Source organism: Haliotis rubra, unplaced genomic scaffold (assembly GCF_003918875.1).
Source record: "Haliotis rubra isolate DU_JTF1 unplaced genomic scaffold, ASM391887v1 Scf504, whole genome shotgun sequence".
Classification (NCBI taxonomy): Eukaryota; Metazoa; Mollusca; class Gastropoda; order Lepetellida; family Haliotidae; genus Haliotis; species Haliotis rubra.
In genome coordinates this window covers 542,455-555,398 of record NW_025767196.1, presented here as the reverse complement: position 1 = coordinate 555,398, position 12,944 = coordinate 542,455, and the positions used below count along the sequence as shown (strand labels likewise).

General features: G+C 39.4%; 1 protein-coding gene across 1 annotated transcript; it reads left to right on the top strand.

Annotated features, from left to right (window-relative positions):
• Positions 1 to 6,870: 6,870 nt before the first annotated feature.
• On the top strand, positions 6,871 to 12,213 carry LOC124291989 (mitotic checkpoint serine/threonine-protein kinase BUB1 beta-like). The gene is made up of 5 exons (XM_046729066.1): positions 6,871 to 7,016; positions 8,439 to 8,498; positions 8,829 to 8,973; positions 10,112 to 10,308; positions 12,048 to 12,213. The coding sequence occupies exons 1-5, from the start codon at positions 6,871 to 6,873 to the stop codon at positions 12,211 to 12,213; spliced, it is 714 nt and encodes a 237-aa protein (XP_046585022.1).
• The last annotated feature ends 731 nt before the right edge of the window (positions 12,214 to 12,944 follow it).

Here is a 12,944-nt window from a genome sequence, read left to right as displayed (position 1 = left end):
TCATTGACACTGACCGAGGCACACAAGAAACAATCGAATGTCAGGGTGAAGGTCATCTATTCACGATCTCTTGTATCGTGTCTTACCGAAACGTCGACCCATAGGGTTTAGAAGGTCGACGTTTCGGTAATGAATCCTAGTATCGCCCCCATGCGAGTCTCGTGCTTGTGTCAACTGTTCTATGACTGTGGGACGTGATGCTACTGCAGAAGTCGAGTCACCTGTCTGCAGTTGGCCGATGGCATTAATTGTTGCCTACAGCAGCTGTCATCAGTGCCATGTTTTCGCTTTTCACTTGCCTCTTATTTACGCGGCTTTTCAATTTTCATAACCGTGTGTAACACCCTCGGGTCATTTATCTTTGCGTGGACATCTGTGTTCAGAGTATATATGTATGAGTATTTAGAAACCAAAGTAAGTCCGTTTTCAATCATCTTAAACCAGCTTCCGATTCAGCCCTGGCAAGATGTTACGTTCATGTTCATATATCAATTAAGTTAGTGTATATCACAGCAGTCCGAATAGAACGTGCTAGTATCATAATATACACAAAGAACATAACTAACCATCCCCTGTGTTTTTGCAATGACGGGTTGTACGTCTCTCTACACCCTGTTCACCTAGTCTTCACCTTGTGTACGTCTCTCTACACCCTGTTCACCTAGTCTTCACCTTGTGTACGTCTCTCTACACCCTGTTCACCTAGTCTTCACCTTGTGTACGTCTCTCTACACCCTGTTCACCTAGTCTTCACCTTGTGTACGTCTCTCTACACCCTGTTCACCTAATCTTCACCTTGTGTACGTCTCTCTACACCCCTGTTCACCTAGTCTTCACCTTGTTGTGTACGTCTCTCTACACCCTGTTCACCTAGTCTTCACCTTGTGTACGTCTCTCTACACCCTGTTCACCTAGTCTTCACCTTGTGTACGTCTCTCTACACCCTGTTCACCTAGTCTTCACCTTGTGTACGTCTCTCTACACCCTGTTCACCTAGTCTTCACCTTGTGTTCGTCTCTCTACATACTGTTCACCTAGTCTTCACCTTGTGTACGTCTCTCTACACCCTGTTCACCAAGTCTTCACCTTGTGTACCTCTCTCTACACCCTGTTCACCTAGTCTTCACCTTGTGTACGTCTCTCTACACCCTGTTCACCTAGTCTTCACCTTGTGTACGTCTCTCTACACCCTGTTCACCTAGTCTTCACCTTGTGTTCGTCTCTCTACACCCTGTTCACCTAGTCTTCACCTTGTGTACGTCTCTCTACACCCTGTTCACCAAGTCTTCACCTTGTGTACCTCTCTCTACACCCTGTTCACCTAGTCTTCACCTTGTGTATAAACTTCTCGTGGTGACCACGATGGAAAAACATGAGTTTTTGTGACCCTTATGACCCTTTGACTCATTAAAAAACGACAAAATGATTGGAATCCATGTTGCTTTTATGATGATAATTGTTCATTTAAAAAAGCCCCACTGATTTTCATACTAAACCATGTCTGTACAAGCATGGCCCTGGAATGTTGAATTTATTGGTGAATGTGAACATTCAAAATGTCAATTTGCGTGTCTTACACGATTCAAGGTCAATACCAAGACTTTAGAGTAACCTCCATGTGACTGTATGACAGCCAGCACTCTCCTCATACCACCTGTCAGCATCCTGATCCTCAGAAGGGCCAGTCTACGCCATTCCTCGTGTAGAGCAGCTTCCAATTGGGCCAGGCTCTGTACAGGAGGATCCCTTTGTTGCACACGACGACCAATCATGTCCCAGATATGCTCAAAAGGGTTAAGACCGGGGCTCATGCAATCGTGACATATGTCAGGGGGTGCTTAACTAAGTCCTTGTGTATACATATCTTACAGATCGTCAAGAGCATTTCTCTCCTACCAAAATTCCAAGAAATCCAAAAATCAATTCTACGTTTTATATCATTAATGCGATGAAAGAGACATTGGGGTCAGCCTAACCAAGGCAACGGTAACGTTACCAAGGACACTTGCCGCTTTTAGAATTGGTTCAATGTCATTTTCTAGATCTAATCGTGTGAGACATAATCGGACATAATACAAGGCAACCTTCAGCGCCTTCCCAGCTTCATCTATATTTTGATATATACTCTTAAAAAAGTAGGGGAACTTCATTTTGAATTCACGATTGAAAAAATTGGGAGATATATCTGAGTCAATCAATGTTGTTATGATAATAATGAATGTTTTGAGAGTGTTTTACTACTTGCACTTCCTTATGACCATAGTTGTTTGTACAGTAATCGCTCTTGAAAGATGATTGGTGTATGACGTGAGATTTGCATGTGTTTTTCATTTTCAAACAACAAAAATCGGCTAGAAACAAACACTAACAACTGTGTGATGCAAGATGATTGTCAAAATTAATGGTCTACAGTTATTTATCGACCTTCTTGAAAACCCCACATGGGTACAATGTTCGAAGAACATTTCTGGTGTCCCCCGATGTGATATTGCTGGAATATTTCTAAAATCGGCGTAAAACTAAACTCACTCACTCTTGAAAACCGTCAACATCAAGACTGACACCCTATGCGCGTGTATGGTGCTACTGCGTTGTGCACGTGCATTCCATGCGTTGTGTTTAGGGATGGCGATAAAGAGACATGTTGGTGCGTGTCTGTCCTTGAAAAGTTTGTTAACGCTTATACTCATTATACAAATTGAAAGTTCAGGTTCCCCTACTTTTTAAAGAGTACATTATGAAAGGGGTTCTGCCTATTTGCTATTGGTCTAAAGTGATTACTGGCGTAGTTATGTATTATTGTTTTCATATTAAAACTTTTATTTCAAAGTAAATACAGTTATCAATCGCACAATACATTTACGTGAGGTGAGGTGAGGTGTGGTGAGGTGAGGTGCGATGCGGTGAGGTGAGGTGAGGTGAGGTGAAATTGGGTTTAACGTCGTGCTTAAGAATATTTCGCTCATATGACGACGTGCATGCGTGTGTATGTGTATGTGCGGCTGCTTGTACTAGCCCAGGTGAGGTGAGGTGAGGTGAAATTGGGTTTAACGTCGTGCTTGAGAATATTGCGCTCATATGACGACGTGCATGCGTGTGTATGTGTATGTGCGGCTGCTTGTACTAGCCCAGGTGAGGTGAGGTGAAATTGGGTTTAACGTCGTGCTTGAGAATATTGCGCTCATATGACGACGTGCATGCGTGTGTATGTGTATGTGCGGCTGCTTGTACTAGCCCAGGTGAGGTGAGGTGAGGTGAAATTGGGTTTAACGTCGTGCTTGAGAATATTTCGCCCATATGACGACGTGCATGCGTATGTGTATGTGCGGCTGCTTGTACTAGCCCAGACTGAAGCTGGTTTTATAGTGCTAGCCCACTGAGATACCATGCCGCAGTGAAGCATGAATACCCACTCAGACACATTATACTGACTCCGAGCCGACCAGTCCTTGATGTACCCATTAATGCCGAGCGCCAGACAGGGACCAACAAGTACCATATTTTAACGTCTTTTGGTATAACGTAGTCGGGGATCGAACCTGCGACCTTCCGCTCTCCGGGCGGACGCTCTAACCACTACACCACGGAGGCGGTACATTAACATGAACACAGAATGATAAGAAGACCAGAATTTGTAAAGCATATCGACTCTATTTGACATTTCAGCTGCACATTTAGTAATATTATAATAATCTCTTACGCTATTTCATAACACACATCGTTTGAGCTATTTCATGACGCGCGTATCTTTTACGTTTTTACACGTCACACATATCTTTTACGCTTTTTCATCCAGCACATATCTTTTACGACATTTGATGCCATACATATCATTCACGCAGAGATCAATAGAAATATGGTATCTACATAAAAACTCCAATATTAATTATAATTGTCTACCTGACTTGATAGTGTTTACATATACACAATACCAGATAAGAAGAATGTACGTGTGTTGTGACTTAAAGCTAAAAGTACTGTCGGAAATGCTAGAAAAATGCTTTTTGACTTATATTTAAAATTCAGAGGTATTACAGTTACTTAAATAACAAATATCATGTTAAGAAACATATACCTAATGTAGACCAAGGGAATAAATTTTGAGACATGCCCTAAAATGCGTTTTTACTGATTAAAATACCAAAAACTTAGAAAACTAAGGGGTAGTGGGACGTTATTTGATACAAACATTAACTGCCTGTGTTACGTCATCAGCATGCACGGTATCGAGAGGTGAAATTGACACCTTAGCACGCGCTCGGGCGAGGGGTCATCTCAATAGATGTTTTCTTCAAAATGTTGAATATGTGTACGTATAGTATACGTATTGGTTATGTAAGGGATCATTTGTGTATGTGTGTTTATTCTGAAATAAACATACGAACTACTGTACATTGGAAAGAATCCTGTCACTTGTGTTATCTTATCGATTGATTGTAGAAATGTGCAACGTTTTAATAAATGTTTTGCATGTCAACAGTATATTTCATTGCAAAGATATGGATGTAATTCGGTCAGTTTAATCTAGTTGTGAACACTGGCCAAAGATTTAACGAAGTCACTGGTGTAGCTTCTTTAGAATATATATATTATTCTTCTCCTAAAGTTTGTAGACTACGTACTCCCTTGTCAAAGTTGTCAAGGATGGTTTTACGTCTCGGTTTTGCTTTTGAGACGGTCCCTGTCTTGTCTGATTTGTTTACAATATTGTAAACTTGTTGGTAAGACATACCAACAGCTCTACAAGTTCTATATTAAACCATTTCTATACTAATGAAAGGTTTACCTCTGTCTTTTTCAAGCACAAAAAACTTATAAACCTTTGCAACAATCGTCTGCAAATAGTTGGCCATAGTGGACGCTGTGATAAAGATGTGCATGCATGACGGGAAACATATTTATCAAGACTTAACATTTATATTAATATTTCTTCAATAAAGAAACGATAATTAAGCTAAGAAACACAAACATTCAACATTTATTTGTTTAAGAAAAACGTTAATTTATATTTTTACACCACCTGTATTATTAACATAAATGTAAAGACTATTTCAGATATCTGTTGTTGAACTCTGAAAAAATCTTAAGTTGTTGTTTTGGTACCAAATTCTCTCCTGTAAACTGCCCTTTAAATGCATGGGAATGTTAAATCAATTGCAATAAAAATTAGGTACACTATAGGTGAGTTGATATATTGACAACATAATACATTTATCACCTTTCTAAAGATATTAAGGCTAAAAAGCATTTTTCTAGCATTTCCGACAGTACTTTAGAATGGTCTTAAGTGTAGAATAGTCATGAATATTCATGAGTGGGCGGAGATTGAAACACGTGTGACGTGGTCGGGAGCAGGACAATTGCCACCCGGACAAATGCCACCCGCACCTAGGACAATTCCCACCTTGGACAATTCCCACCTAGGACAATTCCCACCCAGTTATTTTCACTATAATGATGAGGACAATTCCCACCCAGGCTTTGAAGTATGGAAATATTTACTTTGGTGTAATATAGAAGATGATACAATATTGAAATTGTGACATTAAAGAAATTTGACTTTGATGAAGTTTTATATTATATGGTATTTATGTCATAATGAATAAATGTTTAAACTAAACTATGTTCTTCATGTAATTTTATTTTGGGGGTGGGAATTGTCCGTGTGGGAATTGCACTAGGTGGGAATTGTCCTAGGTGGGAATTGTCCGGGTGACAATTGTCCTAGTGGGAATTGTCCTAAACCCGACGTGGTCATATAATCTCCGCCCATACATAAATATTAATTATTATTCTACATTCTACAGTCTGCCGAAATACCAACAGGTGAAGGCGACGTCCAAAGCAGTTAACTCAACAACAAAAACTACATTCTACCTTTCTAGCTTTAAGGACACAACATACGCTGTCACTTCTCCATGCACATGCTACATTTGCTCTGCAGGCTGTTGGTACATATTTACTTGTTTATGCAATGTATGACCTACAGCCTTAAACTTTGGTATATATTTAATGTACATTGATTCAAAGAGACATGCCATTAAGATTCATATGTGTTGACAGTTAAATACAGGGATTGAAACATTTTTCGTGTACCCCCTTCCCACAGTGCAACCCAAATCTTTCCAAAAAGGAGGTTGAATTTATAACAATGTAAAGACATTGCATCACCAAACTATGGTGGCTGATTCGGGCCATCGCTGGATGTCGCCTGGAATTTTCAGCGATGGCCCGAATCAACCACCATACCAAATTTATTAACTGGTAATTAATGAAACTGGTGCCATTATAAGTTGTGGTGTGACGTGGCATTATCAAGATATTTGTTCTGTTTCGTTTTAATGCTAAGAAGATTGAAGATCAGCACTATGTGAAGAAAATTTCCAAGTTAGCGATTATGCATTCGAGGTATCGGCATGAAATAACCTCACACAATCGGTTGGTACAGTGCTCATTCTCCAACCTAGGGGTCTTTGCTTAGACTGGTAAAAGTCAATAAGAAAATAATTATTAGTTTGAGTAATAACTTCTAGATCATATTCATATACGATCAAGTTGTCCTATAAAACAAAATAAAAAGGTATGTCCATTGATAGACTTTCCAAGACTTTAAAATATATACCATACGTTTACATAGACGAGAACCCAGTCAATGTTTGTGTCCGCAAAAACCGCAACGGCGCGTACGAGCAGGACTGGCGCACTGGCCTATCAACGGTGGAACCAGTTTAGCTTGACTTCCCTCAAGACTATCTACGCATGCGCGGAGCGGACATTTCAAAACTAAATTGGGGGTAATGGAATAACGAAAATAAGGCCTGTAAAGAAGATATTTGGTATTTGTAGCCTTGTTTTCTCAGTCATTTAACAATGAATCATACGGAAGAATATTCTGATGAATGGGAACTGAGCAAAGAAAACGTAAGACCTCGGAAACAAGGGCGCAATGTCTCCTCGCTGTCAGTAGCGCTTCAGCCTCAGGATGATCAAATGGTTGTCATCAAACAACAAAAACAGTAAGTTTCAACTGTATGCATTTGTTTTAAAATATTTTTGGTACGGTTTCCAAGCTGTTGGAATGACAACAAAGGTCTTTTTCACCCATGCCCGTCTTTAATCAATGTATATCAAGTGTTGGCTGCCAGGACTGGAAAAAGATAGTCCAAGAAAATTATTATTGACGTCAGATTCTCTGATGTGGTTAAGGATTTGGGTGTCCACATCGACTCTTCCTTGACTCTGGATGCTCATGTTAACCGTCTGAGCAGGACCTGCTACTTTCACCTAAGATCCATTGGTAACATTCGGCAATACCTGACAACTGCTGCAACTCAAGCCCTTGTTCGAGCTCTTGTTACATCTAGGCTTGACTACTGTAACAGCATCCTTTCAGGCCTCAGTTCTAAACTCCTTGATAAGCTTCAGAAGATCCAAAATACTTCCGCCCGCATTATCAGCAAGACTTCTAAACTTTCCCATATAACACCAGTGTTGAAAGAACTGCATTGGCTACCAGTTAGGGCCAGAATTGACTTTAAGATCCTCTGTCTGACATACAAGTGCCTCCATGGTTTGGCTCCCTCCTACTTGTCTGAACTCCTACATCCGTATGTCCCCTCACGCATCTTGCGCTCAAACACACAAAATTGACTGGTCATCCCATCCTACAAACTGAAATCCTTCGGACACCGATCATTCTCTTACTCCATGCCTGTGCTTTGGAACTCTCTCCCATGTGCCCTTAAAAGTAAAAGCTCTGACACAATTGACATTTTTAAGTCCAGACTTAAAACCCACCTTTTCTCAGTATATTATGTATAACTTCATCTGTAAATACTCCAGTGTAAATATTCTGTAGCGCTTTGAGCATGCCTTAGGGTGTGGAAGGGGCGCATTATAAATATGCATTTATTATTATTATTATTAGCATCTATTAAATTATCGTTATTGTTTACCTGTGGAGACTTAACCTGATCATCATGATCATGCTGATTGTTATAAAGATGTTTGAAACTGATATATATACTTCTGTTTGGGTCTACATTTAAGTATGTACGGTCATATTCATAATTAGATGTGGAATATTTCAATCTGTGTCAAAGTATTCATGGTATACTGGATATTAAGATTAGTTTTCATTGTTGTTTTTAGAATTGCACATGTTCAAGTTTTGGTAAGACTTCCGCCCGTATCCCCCCTAAATTTTAACGACGAGGAGAAATTTCTTGAGTGACATTTCTAGATGCTGGATATATCTATCAATATGTAGATATAATTAATGAAACATGTTAAAACTCATCCTTATCAGATGACGAATATTATTCATGTGATATGATTTGACTATCTAGAATAAAATTTAAGGGGGGATACAGGCAGAAGTCTTTCCGCATGCTGAAGACTGAATATAGTGAATTGCAATATATCTTTCTTACTTACAGAGTATTTGAAAGTGAGTTACGGACATATACAGGTTCCGATCCACTTGACACCTGGGACAGGTAAGATACAGAATTCAATTTTTATAGTGTTCTCTGAGAACATACATATCTTACATGTCTAGAAAATCATGATTCCCAGAACTGAGGTTATTCTTGAAAGGGAATTCATACAGTCCATTGAATGTCGAGAAATGTTTGTTAACAGTAAATTATGTACTTTAAAATATATTTGTTCTGCATCACCTTGAACCTGTGGTTTATGAACAAAGCTTCAAAGAACATGAACATGATGAAACAGTTGACATTTTCAATTTATCATTTCAGATTGTATTTGTTGCATACTGGCCATGTTTGTAGGTTTGTTATCTTATGCTTATGTTTTTCAACCAGATACATTCGCTGGACGGATGAAGCGTATCCAAAGGGTGGCAAAGCGGGCAAACTAAGAGCTCTGCTGGAGCGATGTGTTACAATTTTTAAAGATGAAGAGAAATACAAGAATGATCACAGATATGTTGATGCTTGGATTAAATTTGTAAGTTTTGGGCAGTCATCTGTTCCTTGTTTTATCATGTTTATTAGAAAAGAAACAGCTCAAATAGAAAGTAATTCCTTATCTTCCTGTGCAGCCTGTGGAATGTTAGAATACTTCTTCTTTGTGAATTTTAGGTATATATACTCAGTGTTCCTTTATTCTTTACCAGGTGGGGTAAGCCTAGTGGTCAAAGCGTTGGCTCGTCACGCCGAAGACCCGGGTTCAATTCCCCACTTGGGTACAATGTGAGAAGCCCATTTCTGGTGTCCCCCGCCGTGATGTTGCTGGAATATTGCTAAAAGCAGCGTTAAACCAAACTCAGTCAGTCAGTCTTTACCAGGTTTCTTAAAAAACTTTGTATTGCACTGTGGGTGAAATTCTGGAAAAGAATACAGGAACACTTGTACTTTCATGTGTTCCCTTATTCATTTCCATGAGTATATATTAAGATATTTTAGGATTCATTTAATAACAATTAGTTTGATCAGTGATCACGAATAGCGTCTGACCCACTGACAAATCTGGCAGATTCGCCAACGGTCAGGCAGAAGTCTACAACCCGCCGGCCCCAGTGTCTGACTGTATATTTAACAATGACTTTGACTGAAGTTGTTTTATGTGACATGTGACACTTGTTTGGTGTTTATAAATCTTATGTTTGTTAATAATTTCAATGTCAGTTATAAGAAATATTAAATCTGAAATGTGTGTTTAATTTTATTCCATGGGTCCTGTGCATTTTCAATGGTTCAGACAGACATCTGAAACTTACAGGACCCAATGTCCTGTTACTTTGAAACACCATTCGTGAACACTGTTGATTAGTTCATGATTTACAGAAACAGGCATTGTTCATTACATAAAGGTGTTAGAGCAGTGGTTGAGTTTACATCATTTTACCATGGTTACCTTGTAATCATGCATGATTTTTGGAAAGTTGTTGTGGTTTTCAAGATGGTTAGAGACCAGTCTGGACCTTAATGCACAGATTGGTTGTTTCCTTCCTTCATGAATTGATGCAGCTTAGGCTTGTTAGTCGCTGATGCTTTGATGATAACATATCTTGTAATTGCTGACCATTGCAAAGACTCATTCACTCAACACTTGCATTGACTAATACCTGAACTCTGAATTCCAGGCAAACTTCTGCATGGATCCAGCAGAGATGTTTGCCTTCATGTTTGACCAGAAAATTGGTTGTGAGGTGTCTTTCCTGTATGACGCCTGGGCAACAGTGTTAGAGGATGCAGGGAATACTAAGAAGGCAGATGCCATCTATCAAGAAGGGCTGCGAAGAAATGCTCAACCTGCTGAATTCTTGCTTAGAAAACACCAGTAAGTTGTTTGATAATGAACAAAGTTTTGTACTATTTTGGGAAACAGCACTTTTTGAGCAATGTTTTCATATAATGCTTGCCATTGAAACCTTTTTGAATATGTTGAAGCAACAATGGTTATAAATCCCCAACATTCATACTGTTTGCTCATCAAGGTCCAGTTTCACAAATTCATCTTATAGTATGACCAGAAATTATTGAGAATTTTAGGAATATGTTTAATTGGATTTCTAGTATAAACAACCTTGACCAGCTATCAAGTGCTTGATTTCATTCACGAGAGACAACTCTGTCAATCCTTTTTCATTAGTTTGTGAAGAGTTATCCCCCTTTGTTTACTTGCTAGCAGACGACATTTTCAGTGATCCTCAGTATGGATGATTTAAAGAAGAGGAAGTTCATTTTAAAGTATTATAACAATACATCAGATCAGCTAAAGTGATTTCAAGTATAACAGGCATCCCTTTGTCCACTGCTTATTGTGTTTTGAAAAATATTGCAAATGGATATGGCATTGAGCACCAGGGAGGCACAGGTAGGCCCAGAAAATTGACTGTCGGTGACAGGAGGCGGCTTGGTATTCTTGTTTCTAAAAACAAACGAAGGAGTTAAGAAAACTTAAGGCTGGATATGATTGATAGAGGAACTGGCTGTCTGTAAGGAGACAATTAGAACTGAGCTGCATGCAATGGGTTGGCAGAAAAGTCGAAGAATTCCATCACCAATCATGAAACCTGAACGAAAGGAGCGAAGGTTGAACTGGTGCTTACAGCATAGAAATTTCAACTGGGACAATGTGATTTTCTCAGATGAAAGTTCTGTGTGGCTGTTTCCTAATACCCTGAAATTCTGGACGAAACAAACTGAAAAACCTTTGTATCAGCGCCCAAAGTACAGTCCCGTGTGGGGTGGCATATCTGTGTTAGGGGCAACACCCCTCTGTGTATTTGAAGGGAATATGAACAGTGAGCGGTACACAGATATTCTCGAGGGACATTTACTTCCATCTGCTCGCGTGTTCTACGGAACTTTTTGGATTTTCCAGCAGGACAACGACCCAAAACATTGTTCAAAGCATTCACAGGCCTGGTTTCGGACTCAAAATATGACATTATTTGATTGGCCAAGCCATAGCCCTGACCTAAATCCAATAGAAAATGTTTGGGGACTTATGAAGGAAAGTGTCAATAAGAAAAATCTGACAAATATTGCTGAAATGAAAGAAGAGGTGGTCTGATATTGGGACAGCATGGACCACGACTTTCTATCTTCTTTGATCAGTAGTATGCTCCGCCACATTGAAGCCTGCATTGCTGCCCATGGTGACTTGACAAAATACTAACTGTTCAACTGTCTTTGAATCTGGAGTTATGTTCTGCTAATATTCACATTTAATGCGTGAGTAATGAGTGAAAATAAAAAAAAAATTACAATCTTTAAATTCTCAATAATTTCTGGTTGTACTGTAACTCTAAAGCTGAAATAACTCAGGGATTTATCTAGGCCTGCTCAGAGGCTGATATAATATACATAATGTTTTGCTTTTGTCACTGAATATACTTCCTGGTAGATGCCACTGCAATTTTTAGTGGTAACATTGTGCAATTTTTCACCAATCATCACATTGATATTTGCTTAATTGGTTCAGTCGTATATTTGGGGGTAGGCTGATTTCATCAAATTTCTTTACAGACATATGATATTGGGAACTAATTATTTTCTTCGTGTTTTGTACAGAGAGTTTCAGGCTCGTGTTGCCCGTGGCCTGATGAGATCAGAGGTGATGGACACAGATGGCATCCTTATGGAAGAGGAACAGCGCACAACTCTAGGCCAGCTGAAAGCTTCAGGAAGACACCACCAAGTTGGCACAGCCAGGACAGGAGCTGCCAAGAAATGTTAGTATGGGATTACCATTATGCGTTATGTTGTAATGTCAAATGTCTCTCTCAAAGCTAGTCATGCCGAAGACCCGGGTTCGATTCCCCACATGGGTACAATGTGTGAAGCCCATTTCTGGTGTCCCTCGCCGTGATGTTGCTGCAATATTGCTAAAAGCGGCGTAAAACCAAACTCACTCACTCTCTCAAAGATTCATGGGTAAAATCTTGTCTCAGCATGAGCTAGATAAATTGAAGAATAAACTGTTTATTCCTTCTTTCCGAGAGAGTGTAAGGTTGATGGTTAGATCCTGACCACATAATACCAAAATATGTTAAAAGATGTTATTATTGTTACCCAGCCTGGCTGTCATCAGTAATGGGATAAAGCAAGTGCTGGTGTAAATGAGGTGGAAGTGGGTACTGGTGGTTGTGGTAAGGAATACCAGCACATAGACTGGATAGATATTAGGCTGTGGAATAGGTAACATCGAAAACATCAGAGCACATGGTCTGTTTGTCCCATAAAAAGAACAATCGGGAGCATTTAGAGCCTGCAAACACTTTTTTGCAGCTTGTCTTTCCAAGAGGCAGAGTCTGAGGGGTCATTCATTGAGAACTGCACCATGGTGTGACTAACTCTATAAAAACCCTCAAAACATTTACAACTAGATCTTCATGCACATTGCTATATTAATGCAGTGTTATACATCATTTGTCTTGCCTCATCTTTGTAGAAGTGAACACTGTATGA